The following is an 18,642-nucleotide window of genomic DNA, read 5'->3' on the forward strand; positions in this document are numbered from 1 at the left end:
GAGAGAAAAGGGTGGAAAGGAGAAAATAATGCAGTTGATTCCAGTTTGATTCCATTTCTTTTCTTTTATCTGTTACCCAGTGTGCCTCAGGGAAGGTTGGCTTGTTAGCATCACTTGGGCAAAGAAATATAGGGATCTTTGCAGGATGAAACATCTCTCTTTCTAATTGCTTCTCTTGCTTTCCCCCTTTGCTTGCATAAAAAGGTCAGAGTTTCTTATAGCGTTGGGGAGCCGTTTAAAGCACACCTGATATTAGAGTGGAAGCTTGTCTCTATATATCTCAGCCTTCATACATCTGGAAATCGTTGCGTAATGTGCAGCCGACCAAAGCTAACTGTGTGTTTGCATGTGTGCATTTGAGAGCCACAGGCCTGTGGTGTATGGGTACGTACCCCGCAGTTTATTGGGTCAGTGCGTTCAGGTTTAATATGACTATGTAATTGCCTCATCTCTCTTTGAGTGTGTTATTAGCGTGATGTGTCACAGCCCCTTAGATTTAACCCTCATGTTCTGCTTGGGGTCTCAGAGACCTCAAGGCCATACAGAAATATACTATAATATTTTAATAGCATGAAAAATACACTTTAATTTAACATAAATTGACCCTGTCTACTTTTTACTTAATGCAAGTTCCTGGTATTATTGTTAACAATTTATCCGTGAACATCATTCCAAAAAAAAAAAAAAAATGTTTTCTCATTTTTCTTCTCACTTCACTTATGCGATGTGAAGTAATTGATATTGTTAACCAATAATCACATTTAGCTTATATACATAACATGTATTTGTTATGGCTCCATTATGGTATGTAATGCCCACTTTTCATAGCCCACTAACTAAATAAATAAATACAATTTAAAAAGCTAAAATTTCAGCTTCCATTACTCCAGTCTTCAGTGTCACATGATCCTTCAGAAATCATTCTAATATGATTATTTGGTGCTCAAGAAACAATTCTAATTATTATCAATGTTGAAAATTGGCTTTTTTGGTAACACTTTATAAGTATAAAGTAATAAAGTCATGGACAATGGGAAAATGTCATTAATTAAACCAACCTTTATTAGACATTAATAGCATTAGTATTAAGTGTTCCTTTAAAAAATATTCATTCAATGGGTATCTTCTGACTGGAAATGACACAAGTAAGAGGGCAAAGACTGTAAGACATTGTGTGAGAGATTAATTTAAAATATTATTATTATTATTATTATTTTACATTTTGGCAAAATTTTCTATGTTCAAAATTATTCATATCCCAGATCTTATCGCAAAGTTCTCAGGAAATGCAATCTTCTGCACCTTTCTAAATGCTCCTGGTAACTTCTAGCATGCTAGAGCATTCTAAACAACTATAAATTGATACACCTGATACACCTGTTTGCTTGTCAGTTTCTGGTCAATTGCAAGTCATGGTTAAAACCAAGGAGTTTAGTGAGGACCTCTGGTTGCGCATTGTGGATGCTCACAAGAAAATGAAAGGCACAAAGGTATTTCCAAATGTTTTCAAGTTCCAGTGGCCACTGTGCAAAGCATTATTAGAAAGTTCAACTTTCCAGGGTTCCACACTGTAAAAAATGTAAAAGGACATGGTAAGTCTAGGAAGCCAAAAGTGACCCCTGCGCTGGCAAGACTGGTAGTGCGGGAGGCTAAGAAGTATCCAAGGATCACCAGCAAAGCCATCCTGAATAAGCGGAATAATGCTGGTGCCAACATTTCTAGGCAGACACTCCAGCGGACACTGTACAAGGCTGGCTTCCATGGACACTGACCAAGGAGGACTCTACTTCTTCAAGACAGGCACAGAAAAGATCGCCTAACCTTTGCAAAAGCTCACCTGGACAAAGAAAAAGCCTTTTGATCATCTATTCTGTGGTCTAACGAGACAAAAATGTTGTTGTTTGGATGTAGGGATGTGGCTTTTGTTTGGAGAAAAAAGAAGCATTCAACCCCAAGACCACCATCCCCATGATCAAGCATGGTGGTGGGAACATTGCTTTAGGAGTGTTTTTCAGCCAATGGGTGTGGCAACCTTGTAAATGTAAATGGCATCATGAAAAAAGAAGACTACATTAAGATTCTGGAGCAAAACATCGGACAGTCTGCAGAAAAACTTGGCCTGGGAACGCAGTGGATCTTCCAACAAGATAACGATCCAAAACACACAGCAAAAGTGGTCAAGAAATTGTTGGCAGAGAACAATATCAATGTTTTGGAGTGGCCAAGCCATAGTCGAGACCTGAATCCAATTGAGAATTTGTGGAGGGAACTGAAGACCAGAGTGATGTAAGGAAGCCTTCCAACCTCAAGTACCTGGAGATCTATGCAAGAAAGGAATGGTCCAAAAAGCGTTTGACATCTGTGATGAAAAAAGAAAGGCTTTGCCATTGGTTATTGAGAAACGGTATGAATACACATGATGAAATGAATACACATGAAATGTTTTGTCAAAATGTTAAAAAAAGATAAGCTAATTTTCTTCATTAATATCTCTAACACAAGGTCTTACTTTCTGTTGTCACCATTTGTGTAATTTCCAGCCAGAATATGCCTATTTGTCAAATAAAAATTCACCATAATTAAACATTTGGCCTTGGTATGAGTAATTTTGGGCTTAACTGTAAATATGTAGTTTTCTGTGATGGGCAGGTTTAGGGGTAGAGTTAGTGTAAGGGGATAGAATGTGCAGTATATTAACCATTACACCTATGGAGAGTTCCCGTAAACAACATATGCCAACGTGTGCATGGGTGTGTGAATATTTTAAGGAACACTGAATATGAATGCAATGAATGTCTAAGAAAAGTTGGTTTAAGGCACTTAATGACATTTTCCCAGTTTTGGTGGGAATCTAAATTGAGAACTATTTACTCCTTATAGCCAATTAACAATTCCTTTAAATGAGCTAATTAAACAATAATAATTGTGTTAACTACAGTGACAATGAATGAATAACTCACTATTTGTATTTAGCCTATAAATATATTAACAATGTAGAGACATACTATGAATTAAGTATAAACTAATAGTTTAATGATTTGTAAGTACTTTATTACTGTATACTAAGCGTTACCCATTTTTTTGTGAAAAGGTGATACATTCCTTGCTGAATAGAATTAATAATTTCTTTTTAAAAAATCATACTTATCCTAAACTGTATACATTTTTTCTGAATAATTTGAGGAATAGAAACATTTATTTGAAATAGAAATCTTATGTAACATTATCAATGACTTTATTGTCACTGATTAATTTAATTAATTCATTGATTAATTTAAGGATTCCTTGCTGAATAAAATGAATAATTTATTTTCAAAAATCATATCCCCAAACTAAATATATATTATATTGTTTTATAATAATCAAGCGTAGCATTAGTTATGGCAGGTCACGTCAGTCAAGCTCACATCAGCTGACTCTCAGCTGATCCACGTCTACCTATCGGAATACGATGCCTATCACAGCATCCCTGTATACAAGGTCCATTCGGTATTATCTTCAGCATCATGTTGCTCAGGAGCTAATCGCCCTCCTCCATCCCCAGCTCCTCTTCTCATCCAGTCAGGACTTAGTCCTCTGATATTTCTCTTCGAATCAGACTAATTTTTCTTGAATCAAGTTGTACATTAAATCATTAAACATTAATTATATCTGCAATACATTTATGTTGGTTCTGTTTTGTTTACCCTAAGGGGGGGTTACTGCTGCTCTCCCAGCTTTTATCCATTCTAGGCTGCATGGATGGGCTTGGAGTTCTTAGAACAAAACCATACCGCAAATCCTAACTGTATGCTAATTGTCTATCATCTTAAAAGAAAGTGGTCCTGACAGAACTGTTGTTTAGTGTACAGTATTTTGCTTGTGTTTGGGATGTTAGAGATATATAAAATAGGAATAAATTATGTATGATTAGATTCTCTGATTGGTGTACTGTACACACTGTATCAATTCACTGGTAGTTGTTTCTACAGAGGACAAATTGGCCCCAAATTGAACCAATGTTACTAAAATGGATAGGCATGCACTTTTCTTAAAAAAGAAAAAAAAAGTATGTCTACTTTGGGGTAAGACACAGAAAGATAAAGCTTCAGTGATATCTCTCTGTTGGGATTTGATTAAAGGGATAGTTTAAAGGGAAAAAATTGTCATCATTTACTCACCCTCGTGTTGTTCCAAACCTGTATGAATTTCTTTCTTCTGCTGAACACAAAAGAAGATATTTTGAATAATGTCAGTAACCAAACAGGCCCATGTTCTTCAAAATATCTTTCTTTGTATTCAGCAGAAGAAAGAACTTCATTCAGATTTAGAACAACATAAGGGTAAGTAATGACAGAATTTTGGGTGAACTTTCCCTTTAAGATCAGATGAACTGATTTAAACAATTTTAGATTTCAATTTTAGACAAGTAAAATAAGTTGTAAATATCAAAATTGCTATTATTATTTTACACAAACATAATTCAAGGCTCTGTGACCCCAAACATAAAAAATTAAAGTTGATATCAGTAGAACATGAAAATAAAATGAAACAGCTAGACTTCAGCACCATGGAGAGTGGCTGAACTGGAGAAAAGGGATTAATGGAGAGCAGGGTATGATGACACCTGAAGAGGTTAACCGTGTTTAGTAGAGTCATATCAGACAGTACAGTTACAGCATACTGATGCAAGACAGATGTAAGACAAGACAGTGAGAGATGGAGGAAGAAGGAGAGTGTTGTGGGAGAGAAGGGTGATGTAATTGTCATAATAAATGTAATTGATTTGGCAGAATGCACGTCATCAAATAATTTTATTCACTATCTTATTCATTTAAAAGATTCAGCAAACTGCCATCTATTGCCTCAGCATTTTCATAAGTGACGAGCATCCAAGTTCGGCATGAAGGAAAACGTCTTGAGGGGTGCGTTTTGTACATGAGCAGTGTGTCACTAAGCATTTCCGCACAGTTTATGCTGTTTATTTTCATACCTTTCAGCATAGACGGAACACAAAATAATGAGTGGAAGTTCTGTCCTCCGCATCGGGAGGAAATGTTCTGTAATGGGTTTCACTTAATTTGAACACAATTGGGAAGTTATTACAGAGACGGATTTAGCCATTTGTGAATTTGGTCAAGGGCAATGCAGTCAAGCAGGAACACAGAGGACTTTGCTCAATGACAAGTGCTTTTCTTTTCTTGAAAAATATAATCATTTTGGGGGTGCAAGGCTCTATAATACGCCTTTGTGTTTTTAATGCTCTCACAACAAGTAAAAGAACATTTGTGTGTGTGTTTATGAAGAGCCTGTGATATTTGCCTTTTGTTTGCTGATTCTCATGAACACTAAAAAATATATCCTGGACAAATTTCACCCATAGTCAAAAGTAAAAAAAAAAAAGATGTTGTATTATGCATAAAGAAAATATAGCCCATTTTAAGAGAATTCAGATTTTTTGCATTGGGAGATTATTTTCAAGACTCATTTATCCTCTCCTAATGCTAAATCCTTTGAATTGTGAAGTATATTTGCACAATTGTATGTATACATCACACTGGTATTTGGCTAATTTTAACATAATAAAAATAAATAAATAAAAACCTTAGGGTCTGGTCAAATAGAAATGGAAATAGAAAACCTTTTTACGGTTTAGTGATTTTCCTGCGTGTTTTAACCTGTTCAATTATTAATTAATCTCGACATCAATATAGGGCTTGAAAGATTTAATACTCATATACCCAATATATAACGTGTATTGCTTTTGAATTGCAATAGCAGTAGTATTTGTCACAATTTGGGCTTATTTTACTTGGAAAGAAAATCAGACAGAGGCAGATCAATCATCACTGTTCAAGGCCACCAGTGCCATCTCAAATGATGTAATGCACATAAATAAAAATGTTGGTCTTGTTAGGGTCACTTTGCAAAATCACATTATGTAAAATGTGGGGCCGTTTAGGTCTTGGATATTAACGCTACAGTAGATTATTTGACTGTCCTATCAGATTTTAATAGCTCTATTTTCTTCATCTCCAGAGTTTAAAAAAAGCAATTAACTGCTTTTATTACAAGCTCATGCCATCTCCTGTGTGTACACGCACACATGCGCACAGCGATCCTCCAGCACACACACACACACTTGCATATGCAAACATTATAAAACACAGCAGTTAATTACAACAATGAAACATAATTAGTTAGAGTATAATTACTTGCACGAGTTAACTTCTCTATAGCATCCAAGCTTTAAAATGAACTCTGATTCATATTGATTTAACATCTCGTCAATTATAAGATTTTCTGTCAAAATCTGCATTTCAATAGCTCAAAGATTCGACTTTTATCACAGTGGCATATGTGTGTGTGTTTGTATCTAAAGCTTTATCTGCAAAAGTTAATGTTTTTTTTGTTTGTTTGTTTGTTTTCAACCTACAGGATCCTATGTGTGTTTATGGATTAAATAATTTAGCTCAATGAAATATAATGTACGGTAACTTAAAGAGATATTGCACCTGATAAAGACAATTCTGTCATGTTTTACTTACATTGCATGTCTTATGTTTTGCTGGATGGCCATCAAATGGTGTTTAAAGTGACATCAAATGGTGTTTAAAGTGCCCCTATTATGCTATTTTAAAGGTTCCTAATTGTGTTTTGCAAGTCTCCTACAACAGGTTTACATGCATCAAAAGTAAAAAAAAAAAAAAAAAAACTTTTTCTCATAATATACATTGCACAACAACACATTGTTTAATGATTCTCAAACGACTCATCGGATGAATCAGTCTCTCTACATCCCTTCTTTCAGAGAGATTACTCTGCTCTGATTGGCCAAATGGCCCAGTCTGTTGTGATTGGTCTCCTGCGCCTGACTTTCATGACTTTCTGATGAGAATCAATCTACACGCTTATTACCATAACTGAACGTCAGCTCTGTCCGGAGGCTTCCTACAGCTCAGCGATTAAACTGTAAAGACAGTAACGATGACGTAAATTTTACCACGCTACTCAGTTTGAGGTACATTATGAGATGTTTCAACTGTAATTCCTCGCCATCAGCATTAACAAGGGTATGTCCATCAACAAACCGATGTGTATATTTCTAATTTATTGCGGTGCACATGCGGGAACTATTAACTGTATCAATTAAAGTGCATATGATCGCCCAACACTAACGTGAATGACTGATGTAACATAAACGTTTGTAAAAATAAATCTTGCTTCATCCTTTATCTTTTCTCAAAGTAGTAAGAACAACAGACAATCTGCATTAATAGACACAGTTTTGGGTAATAGTGGCCCACAGCTTGTTAGCAGAAGTATTTCAGTACAGTAATAACGCGAGCCGATTAGCCGGAAACTTACACAATATAAAGCACAAAAGAGGTATTTTGAACACCTGGTAGAAAATATATACATCAATAATTATTCATACTTACAGGTTGTGATTCTGAGGAGCAAGTTGGTCCAAATATACTGTACTGGGTACTGACCCATCTCTCAAGGGCAAGCGTTTTGTGAATCCCACGTTGAACTTCGAGATTTGAGAAGCATTCGTCAGTAAAACAACGTGTTGTGGGTTGGTTAAAGGAGTAGTTCACTTTCAAATGAAAATTAGCCCATGATTTACTCACCCTCAAGTCATCCTAGGTGTATATGACTTCTTCTTTCAGACGAATACAATCTGAGTTATATTATAAAATATCCTGGCTCTACCAAATTTTATAATGGCAGTGGATTGCAACCGACAGATTGAAACTCAAAAACGTGCATCCATCCATTATATAAGAACTCCAAACGTCTCCTGTGGGTTAATAATGGCCTTCTCAATCAAAACGATGAATTTGTGTAAGAAAAATAATAATATTTATAACTTTATAAAGTAAAATAACTAGTTTCCGGCCAAACGAACATATGGATTCCACTTAAGTGTAAAACGCAACTTATGCGAGTAATGCGACATAGGCCTACTGCTGATATTTACGCTACGCCCTGACGCAATACACTACTTCTGCCATCATAAATTTCGTTAGTTGCGCATTAGGGACAAGTAGACTGCGTTTGGCCGGAAGCTAGTTATTTTATTTTGTAACGTGTTAAATATGAATAGTTTTCTTACACAAACTCATTGTTTTGCTTCAGAAGGCCTTTATTAACCCACAGGAGCCATTTGGAGTTCGTTTATGACAGACGGATGCACGTTTTTGAGCTTCAATCTGTTGGTTGCAATCCACTGCCATTATAAAACTGGGAAGAGTCAGGATATTTTATAATATAACTCCGATTGTATTCGTCTGAAAGAAGAAAGTCATATACACCTAGCATGGCTTGAGGGTGAGTAAATCATGGGCTAATTTTCATTTTACTTATCGTACTAATCCTTTAAGTTGTTCGCGGGCAGACAACGTACAACATAGGCATTTGCATTACGCAAATGTATCTTCTAGTGACAGTAGGATTCGGACGAAAAATTACTCCACTTTACAACTTTGCAGAATGTTTACATTCACAAACAGCTATGTTACACACTGCATGAAAGAGAATATTCAAAAAACCATATTAGGGGCACTTTAATGAAACTTTGCAAAATTCTAAAGGTGCGGAGACTTATATTTCTGTCCTCCTGTCTTTCTGCAGTGGACGGCTGCACTGATTGGTCCGTGGACTATCTGAAGTACCGGGTGTTACACGGAGAGCCGGTGCGGATAAAGTGTGCTCTGTTTTATGGTTACATCAGAGCCAACTACACCCAGGCACAGAGCATTGGACTTAGTCTGATGTGGTACCGGAGTTCTGGGTTGGGACATGGCGATTTTGAGGAGCCCATCTCCTTTGACGGGGTACGCATGAGCAAAGAGGAAGATGCCATCTGGTTTCGGCCTGCTGAGCTGCAGGACGCCGGTCTGTACTCCTGCGTTCTGAGGTGAGAGAGTGAAACGTGCGCACATGTGTATGCGTGAACACTCATATGCTTAAATATGCAAATCCACAGGGAGACACACGCACACACTCTGCCTTTCGGACATTAGCCGGTTCTGGGAATATGCTTAACTTCCTCCTTTGATGTTTTTTGATTGTCTCTCAAAGCCTTCAAGAAAAGCGTCATGCTGAGAAAATTAGCTTATGTGTATTACTGTATGCGTGTATTGTGTGTGTGTGTGTGTGTGTGTGTGTGTTAGGGTTGTGTGTCTGTATTTGAATCTTCTCAGGGACAGCAAAACTGGAAGTGAAGTAAGTGAGCGACGGCAGAGGACAGTGAGACGTTCTGTCATCCATCAATCAAACACTGACACTCCGGCACTCTCCTATAATGCCGCAGGCCACTGTCACACATATTAAACAGTCAGGCAACTCTCCAGGGTCCTCATTTGCTCAGGTTCCAACTGACTTGAGGTCAAAGCAAATAATATACTCATCATATTCACTTTTGCATCACAAAATGTCACTCTCATTGTATATGTGTGAGTGTACAGAAAACAAAAAAAAACAGAAAGAGAGAAAAAGAAGAACTAAACATCATACAGATTAAGGGGCCGTTTACATTTACGTTGATTGTTTTCAACTAAAAACGGAAAACTTTTACTTGGCAATGGCATTTTGGCGGCCTGAAAACACAAACTTAGAAAATGGGATTCAAAGTTCAAGTTTTTAAAAACGATTCTGTTATCGTCTCCGTGTAAACAACAAAAATGTGAATTTGGGAAAACAGAGATGTCATGCACATGCGTATTTCATGTTCAGTCTATAGGTGAGTAGTGTTTCCTAACAAAGTGACATCGCCAACTTCTGACCATGCCGGCCATACCGGCGTGATGACTCTTATTTTCAGCCAGATGGAACTGGATAAATATTCTGAATGTTCCGAATCGATCCAATCTGACTTCTGACCTGTAATGCTGCCTGAATCAGAATCATACACTGTTCGTTCGTTGACCAGAGGAGAACTGGCACTCCCACTGAGCCTGGTTTCTCCCAAGGGTTTTTTTTTCTCCATTCTGTCACCTGATGGAGTTTTGGTTCCTTGCCACTGTCGCCTTTGGCTTTTGGCTTGCTTAGTTGGGGACACTTAATATTCAACAATATTATTGATCTGCCTGCATTGACACCATTATATAAAAACTGAACTGAGCTGGATGATGACATCAATGTATTCTCCAGAGCGGCTGTATAGAAAAACTAAATTAATACAGCAAAATTAACACTTTATAACAAAAAAAATGAACCATCACTGAACTTACTTAAGCTGGACTATGACACTATTTTCTTCTAGATCTGCTGTACATTATTTTCCTGTTATCACTGTTAATTTGTATTGTTAAAAGCGCTATATAAATAAAGGTGACTTGACTGGCCTGGCATGCATAATACAGCGTTTTTAGTAGTTTACGTGGATCCGTGTGAAAATATGTGAAAATGCAATGCAAAAATCCGTTTTTAGTACATCATTGTCGTGTAAACATGCCCTTAGAGCAACATGAGGTTGAGTAAAGGATGACAGAATATATACATTGCATTCAATACTTGAATAAATCCAATCTAATTTGAAATAGCGTTTTTTTTTTGTATTTGTATACCCGTTCACAGCGAGACCGATAACTATAAATATAACTATAATGATAACTATAGCCACAGCAACAGACATTAATGCTCTGTTTATCAAGTGCTCGCTGCAGTTATGACGTCTGCCTCTTTAAAAAGTCCGATGAATCCTGTTCGGCTGTTTTAATCAGCTAGAAATATCTTTCTGAAAGTGATTCCAACAATATTTTTCCTCGTTGGGGTGTGGACTTCCCTATTTTCACAGTATTAGAACAAGTATTCAAACGTTATAGTTGTAGTCATTGTAATAGTTATCGCCCTTGGTGTAAACGCCCTTGTATGTTAGCTTTAATGTTTGAATCTTAGAATTTCTTCTTACTGCCTTTTCACATAGGTAATGAAATTTTGATGATTTATGTTAGTCGGTATGATTTAGTCAGTATGCACAGCTACTTTAGAATGAGTGACAATGGAGAAAAAACAATTTTTGTCAGCATATTTTTGAGATTACAGCATTTACCAGCAATGAATAACAGCCTAAATTAACTAGCCAAACATTGATCCCCTAGAAACCAATTAATTGCCACTAGTTGTCACTTATGAGATTCCAGTCCAGTTAGGATGCTGCCTAAGAAGGAGGCTGCCTGTGTAGGCTTTTTTATTAAGAACCCAGTTAACAACAGGAAATAGAGTTGTTGTTGTTGTGTTTCTTTCCTCTGAGACTGTCTTTGAGCTGATTAAACCATAAACAATAGTTTTCAGCAACACACCGACAGGAGAGAGCAGATATTTTAGTATTCTTTTTAGGTTTATAGGGTGATAAAACAAGACTCTGTTGACATATGTGAGTGTCTGAAAATAGTGAGCGTGTAAAAATAGTCTTTGCTATACGGTTAATAGGCCATAAAGAGAGCTTATAGGTATTTTTTTTAGATAATTTGTTTATGCATTTTACGAAAGACAAGTGCATTGCAGGTTGCCGCCCCAAGCACACTGTAACCATGGTAACCCGGTAGGAGGTTTGAGGTCATTACACTGAAAAGGTCAAATTTCAACAAATCTTATCAGCAGCTATTAAACTCAAAGCCCTTGGACAAAACAAACACTAATGCACTTTTAATGGAGACACACATCAATGTAGAGAAGTGTGTGTTGACATGCAATGCTTCTGAGTTACAGAGTGTGTGTATAGGTGTGTGTGCATCCGAATATGCGTTTGGAGCTGTGTAATTTAGTTTGACTTTGAATTTAATGCAAACAAAATGCAGGGTCATATAATGAGAAATCTTTTTTTTAAATGAATAAATAAATGCTCATTGTACTATGAAAACATACTGTAATTTTTATAACTGAATTTTGTCTCATTCCATACTTTCACATCTTTGATAGAAGTCTTCAGCAAAAAAAAAAAAAAAAACACATCTAGTTTAATTCTAAGGGTCAAAGAGAGGGTGGAATATTAATTTTGACGTGTTTTTCTGGTGAAAAACATTAACGAACATTATAAGTGGACCTCAGGGAAAATGTAAAGTGATAAAAAATTTATGAAATGACCCTTTAAAACCTTTGAGAAAACATTTTCTATTCATTTGCTTCTCATATTCTGTCAGTAAAACGCTAATTATTTGTGTTCCATCATGGTCAAACCTAGAATAAAGCCTGATTTAATTTGTTAGTGTATAGGATCTGTGAGATAACACATTTAATGTCTCTGGGTGAGTATGTGTTAATCTGATTGCAGAAAGCACAGTTTTTATACTCTGTCTGTGTGTGTGTGTGTGTGTGTGTGTGTGTGTGTGTGTGTGTGTGTGTGTGTGTGTGTGTGTTACAGGAATTCCACGTTTTGTATGAAGGTGTCTATGACTCTATTGGTTGCCGATAATGACACAGCAGGATGTTATAACTCAAAACTGCGCTACACTGAGAAAGGAGAACTGGGAAAGAGTAAAGACATCTCCTGTCCTGATATACAGGATTACGTTCAGCCTGGGGAAAAACCGCAGATAACGTGGTACAAGGTACGGTGTGAGATACTCTGTGGTGAATTCACTAAACGGTTGCGCCATTCAGTGCACAAACAGCATCTTAATAACAAACCACCTGCAATCCAGCGTCATGGCACCTGTCCCCTGAGAATTTTAATTAAGCCATTGTCATTCTTTTCAGTGCAAACACACCTCCTTTTTATGTAAATTAGGGTTATTATACTTTATCTTATTCACAAAAGTTAGCGCTATTTGCCTAGGGCAATTAACAATGTGCTTTTGCCACACATTCAAAGCCATAAACAGAAAATTATTTAAAAGAGAGTGTTTGTGTACATTTTCTATCGATCATGGTAGCAGTAATTCATCAAATGATGATCAAATTAGCATAAGAGCGTTATAAAATACAGTCGAGTGCACTTTCTGCATTTTAAAGAGCCAACTCGGGTGTCTGGATCGCTGCGTTGCGACCCGCAAGATCAAGAAATTGTGTTTAGCACTGATTTTTGTGGGGCGTGTTTGTGCCATTACTTGATTTGCATGCTGTCGGCAAGCACAGTTATTCTTATTGAATTCCCCTATGAGTTTCTTCATTATGAAAATATACAAATGTGTATACACATGCAATATTGTGCAGTCTCTTTGTTTCTTTATAGTTTTTCTCTATTTCTCTTTGCCTGCGGGTGTGCAGGAGTGTAATGTGCAGCAGTGGAGGAGTAGCGTGCTACAGACCGCAGACTTGCTCTCCATACAGGAAGTGAGGGAGGATGACATCGGCAACTACACCTGTGAGCTGGTTTTCGGAGGCTTCCTGGTGCGGAGGACGACCTATTTGAGCGTGACAGGTAGTACCGCGTGACGTCTCTTCAGTGTGTGAGAGCACTTGCTGTAATAGTCTTGCTGAGAGGGGTCGGGAGTTTTTTGGAGCGTGTGGTATTATTCTTTTTTTTTGCTTCTTGTTTGGTTTCAGGCACACTCACTGTGTCATGCTTTTGTTAACAATGACTTTGGTGTATGTATCATTAATGCACAAGTTTTCAGTCAATACAAGTTTTCAGTCTATTCTTCACGCAAAGCTATCATATGATTTCAGAAGACTCAGAATATTGTATGTGAGTCATATGGACTGCTTTTTTGAGCTTGATAGTCAAAGTCATCATTCCTCATTTATATCCTTTTATGTTTCACGGATAAAAAAATATATATATATCATACAGTTTAGAATGAGAGTGCTTGAACCATTTCTTTCATTTTTTTTTATTTTTTTATTTATTTTTTAAAGACATTTTCTGTAATTGAATGTATTGTTGATGTATTTTTGCAACACAGACCGAATACAGAAAATAACAGGACAGTGTAAGATCTTTTTCTTTTGTTAGTGTTCATTAGTGTAGTTATTCACTATTCAACAAAAAAAAGTCAATAAAAACACAAACACTAATTATTAAACTTCAGTATGTGCCTCGTCCCGCATTTTATGATCTACACTTTAAAACATATTCTATTAAATTTACAGTTAAAAACAGCAGCTGTGATTGCAAGAAATTCACCATATAATATACAGTGTAACAGTGAAAATGTTTCAGGTATTACAGGATGGCTTATAGGTGCCTGTATATTTTACAACTTATAACTGTATTAATATATTAGAATCTGCTTTGTACTGCAATATTTACTGATAACCACCATAATGATACAGGTTGTACATTAGAAAGCCACATGAGGAAACAGGGTTCATCGTAAATGGCTTGTCCATAAAATATGGACAGCCATAAAAAACATTACACATACACACACATGACACTAAAAAAATTCAATAATTAACTAAATAACAAAGTGTTACACAAAACAACCTAATGCACATTATTGGCATAAACTGTACTGTTGAACATCTGAAACTGTCCTTTCACTGTTTTTCACTGTAAATTATATGGCAATTCATAGTTTTTATATGCAAAAACCATGCATTTGACTATTTTACAGTAAAATTGCTTATAATGTGATGTTAAACCAATTACAATTTCACTGTTAATGGTAAGATATCTTTACAGTGTTTTTCTGTAAAAATTACCGACATTTATTACAGTGTATAGATAAAATAGGCTAAAAGTATTTTGTGCAGACTTGCACCAGGCATGTAAAATAGCATTTAGTGCCACTGAAATTATACACTGCAGCTTTAAATAATGTGAATACAGTAACCAGGGTCTTTTAATATAAAATGCTGTGATGAAGTGGTTAATGAAAACACAGCCATTTTTTTTAAATTATTTTTCATAGGCTTTTGGCCTTTAGGATAGCCAAGAGAGGCAATGAGGAAGAATGACGATTGAGTTTTGACACAAGGCCAGACCTGCTTTCCCGTGAGCACAACTGCTCATATGTGTCGTGAGCATGTGCTCTTCCCACTACACACATTTGATGTACTACTCTACACTCACAATAATAGAGATAGAGAGAGATATAGAATGACATTTATACAGACACAACACTAAGCCGGCAGTGGAAAGGTCATTTTCACCTATATTTTTACGTTTAAACATCTCTGTCTACGATTAAACATATTTTTATTGGCCCCTTGTGGATTCTGTCCTTTCTGCCACTATAGCAGGTCAATAAAACGGCACATACAGGTGAAAAGAGGTCAGATGTTATTCTCTCTTCCTTCCTAAACCCTCATTCAGTTGAAACCTATTAAAACACTTTGCGCTGCTTTTCCCGTGCTCATTTAAAGCCTATTTTAGGATGGCATTAGACTCTCAGGGACGATTTCCTGGATGGAACTTATAGTCCAGGACAGCAAATGATTCTCAACGGAAAAACCACCATTAACAGTAAAAGTTAGTCCGTAGCTTGATTTAACCCTCATCACGGAGACGGAGTTTTGATGTTAGGAGTCGTATAGCAGTTACAGCAGAATCAAAGCACTATAGCTCAATTTGTTTTGAGCTGGTTACAGCAGTACGTCTCTATAATTGCTACAGAAACTTGCCTCGATGGTACATCTCTGCAGCGGGTTATCTGGTGGAGCTGCCTGTGTGCCCGAGGGAGGAAGTTAGCGGAAGAACACAGAATCATTTTCTTGTTTTTGAGTACTTACAGACAGTCTATTACTGCGGACATGGTTTTCGACAACAACGATTGGAGCGGTGGGTCTTTTTGTGCCTTTTTGTATGCGTGGATTTCTGAAAATCTGAAGCGTGAAACTGACCTACAAAAATACACGCCCAATGATGTGAATCAGTGCTATTGTACATCCTCACTCGAGGCAGAAAGCCAAAAATGTGTTTAAACAGTTAATCATGCACGTTGCACACACAAACAGAGAAAAAATGACTTCCTGTGTGAGCTGTATGTGTGTATTTGGGTGTGAACTCCATATCAGTCATAGAAACTGGTTATTATAGTAATAGGAGAGAGAAATAATTCAGGCTGGTTTTTAACAGTGAATAAGTTTCCTTTCAGTACACTACCGTTGTCCTATGATATATCTGCAGGACACAGGAGCGTCATGCTCTTGTAGAGTCTGATGTCCTGCACATTGACCTGGCTGGTCTGCTGCCCTCTTTCTCACCCAGTGATTCATCATGCTTTGCCTGTAGTTGGAGAAAACAAGATATTGTTACAAAGACAGACAAAAAAAGAAAAAAGTCTGAATATGTTTTTATATTAGATAAATGGCAGCAGAGAATATAAAATCATTAGAAATGGTTGAGGTGCTCAGTAATGAATACAAGCGTCAGATTTTTTTGCAATAAGGAACACTTAATGGGACAAATCATATTTATTTTTTTATATCACTTCATTATGTAAGGCTATCAAATCGTGTGGGGGGAAATGTCTCTGAAACCAGCAGTTTGTGAGGGAACTTATTTATACATATATACAGTATATATGTATGTGTGTGTGTGTGTGTGTGTGTGTGTGTGTGTGTGTGTGTAATTTCCCTTACAATATATATAATAAATATTTTATTTTATAAAATATTTTTTTTCAGTGTCAGACATTAACTTTCCATCCCATTTAATTTTCCCCAGCCCATTTTATTTTCTAGCACCTTTCAGTTTATCATAACTACCCTGAAAATTAATTATTCATAATTCTGGTTATTCATTATTATTGTATTTTACTTTGGGCTTTTGCTTTGAGCATGCCTTAGTAACCACAGGTCATATAAAATGCTGTTTTTACATATTAAAGTTGGTATCATGTCTCAATAAATGAATACTTTTAAAAGAACAGGAATGTCCTTGAAACTATCAGTCATTTCTTCTAGAAATCACAAATCTTTAATATTTTGATTATTTGCCCTAGAGAGCAATGTGATTAAAATGGAGATCAAATTGAGGCTTTTACACAAGTTACCTGCTTCTCAGATTTTTTTATTTTTTCTGCAGAGAAAAAATAAAACCCCTAGTTATCTCTAATTTGTCAATTTTTATATTTTTATCTTGCCAAGGAATTTTAGAAGAGGCGTCCAGCTTCCGGATGCAGAGCTGTGTGTTTTTGCGCTTGCTGGAAAACAGTTTCCAAAAGTAGCTTGCATTTCCTATTGCTATTTTAGTACAGACAATGTGGTTTCCATGGACACTTGCGTGGTGTCCATGCCAACGGCAGGTTTGGAGCAGTGTAAGCGTGTGTGCCCAGGAGGGACTTGCGACAGAGTGTTCCAGGGACAATGCCAACCTTTCTTTACCCCTCCCACCTTTACCAACGGTCAGGCGAGGACAGTCGCTCAGATTCGATCCAGTCGCCCATATATGACAGAAGGGTTTGTGGGTACTGTAGCCTGCAGGGGAAGCGTTGCTGAGTGGCAGGGTAGGTATTAAATGGTTACAAAATGATACACGAGTAAGAGAGTGTTTGTTTGTTTATCCATTGATCTCCATGTTGATTGGAGCCCCGTTGTCTTGAAATCCCCTATAGTGCAGTGGGGCTGTGATAGCACGTTCTTTACACATGCTCCCAACACCTTGCATCTGTCAAGTCTAATCAGGACAAGATAAGTGTGTGTGTGTTTTTGTGTAAGTGTCGGTGTGTGTGTGTGTGTGTGTGTGTGTGTGTGTGTGCACATGTGCCCGTAATCAGTAGAGAGTTATGTAATCATATTTAATTAAGGAATAATTACAGATGCCGCTAAGTGAGAGTGCGACAACTTAACTCTCTCTTAGTCACCCAATAATGCACACACACACTCTCATTTTTCTGCATGTTGGGGAATTTCCGACACTGTTATTGTTTTTATTTTATGTTATGTTATTTACACACAGGGCCATAGCTAGTATTTCTAAGTATGAATCCACTTTATTTCATCCTAATAGGAACATATTTTATTTATTTTTAATTTAGGTTGCAGGTCCACAGTGTCATGTGATGTTGTTCATCTGAGGTTGTATTTAGCTCATTTTAAGACCTGCTAACCACCAGATGATTTTTAAAATTTTTATTATGTCCTTATACGTAAAACCGTAGAATTCTCTCACCCAATTAGCTTACGTCCCTGCACACACACACGGCAGTAACACACATTCCACCTTTTTTACATTCCACTCCAGTAGTTCTTCCCCTCAGAGCTTCCTTTTATCTCACAGTTTATTTCTCAAGGACATCTGAACAGGAATAATGCATAGCATGAAAATCTCTGTCATCACTGAAAACAGAGTCAGATATTTTGAATGCTCTACAAAAGTGAATCGTATCCAGCGCAGTGTGCTGCAGTGATCGCAATGAATACGTTCTCGTGTTCTCCCAAGCATCAAATCTGCCCTAGTTTCGCCAGCGAACCGTGCTCTCTGGCTAATGCTAGGACACTTTTGCAGGCTAAAGTTCACACAAGGTTTATCTTGTAGTTTAAGCCGCAGCTAAGGCTGTTAGGTGTGGGTTACATCTGTGTTCTAGAAAAGGTTCTCAGACCGTTTAAGTTGCGTGTTTTTGATTAGCTGTTCCCTTGTTTTGGGTTTATATGTAATGGAAAAATTGTGTTTCAGCAGTCAGAGGGGCATGTGAATTATTTACCCTGCACTGCACAAATAGTTATGCAATATGAACTATGACAGAGAGAGATTAAAAATAACTGTCTGGGTCCTACATCAGAATCAGAGGTGTTTTTTTCTGAGGAGGTGGGAAAAAAAAAATT

General features: G+C 36.9%; 1 protein-coding gene across 2 annotated transcripts in view; it reads left to right on the forward strand.

Annotated features, from left to right (window-relative positions):
• il1rapl1a (interleukin 1 receptor accessory protein-like 1a) overlaps positions 1-18,642 on the forward strand; it is a 79,508-nt gene that overhangs the window by 30,446 nt on the left and 30,420 nt on the right. For both annotated transcript variants that reach the window (XM_079881044.1, XM_079881045.1), the window contains exons 3-5: positions 8,620-8,905; positions 12,353-12,539; positions 13,198-13,351. In XM_079881044.1, coding sequence (XP_079737170.1) covers positions 8,620-8,905; positions 12,353-12,539; positions 13,198-13,351 — 627 coding nt within the window. The remainder of the gene's footprint in view (positions 1-8,619; positions 8,906-12,352; positions 12,540-13,197; positions 13,352-18,642) is intronic.

Source organism: Squalius cephalus, assembly GCF_949319135.1.
Source record: "Squalius cephalus genome assembly, chromosome: 9".
NCBI lineage: Eukaryota > Metazoa > Chordata > Actinopteri > Cypriniformes > Leuciscidae > Squalius > Squalius cephalus.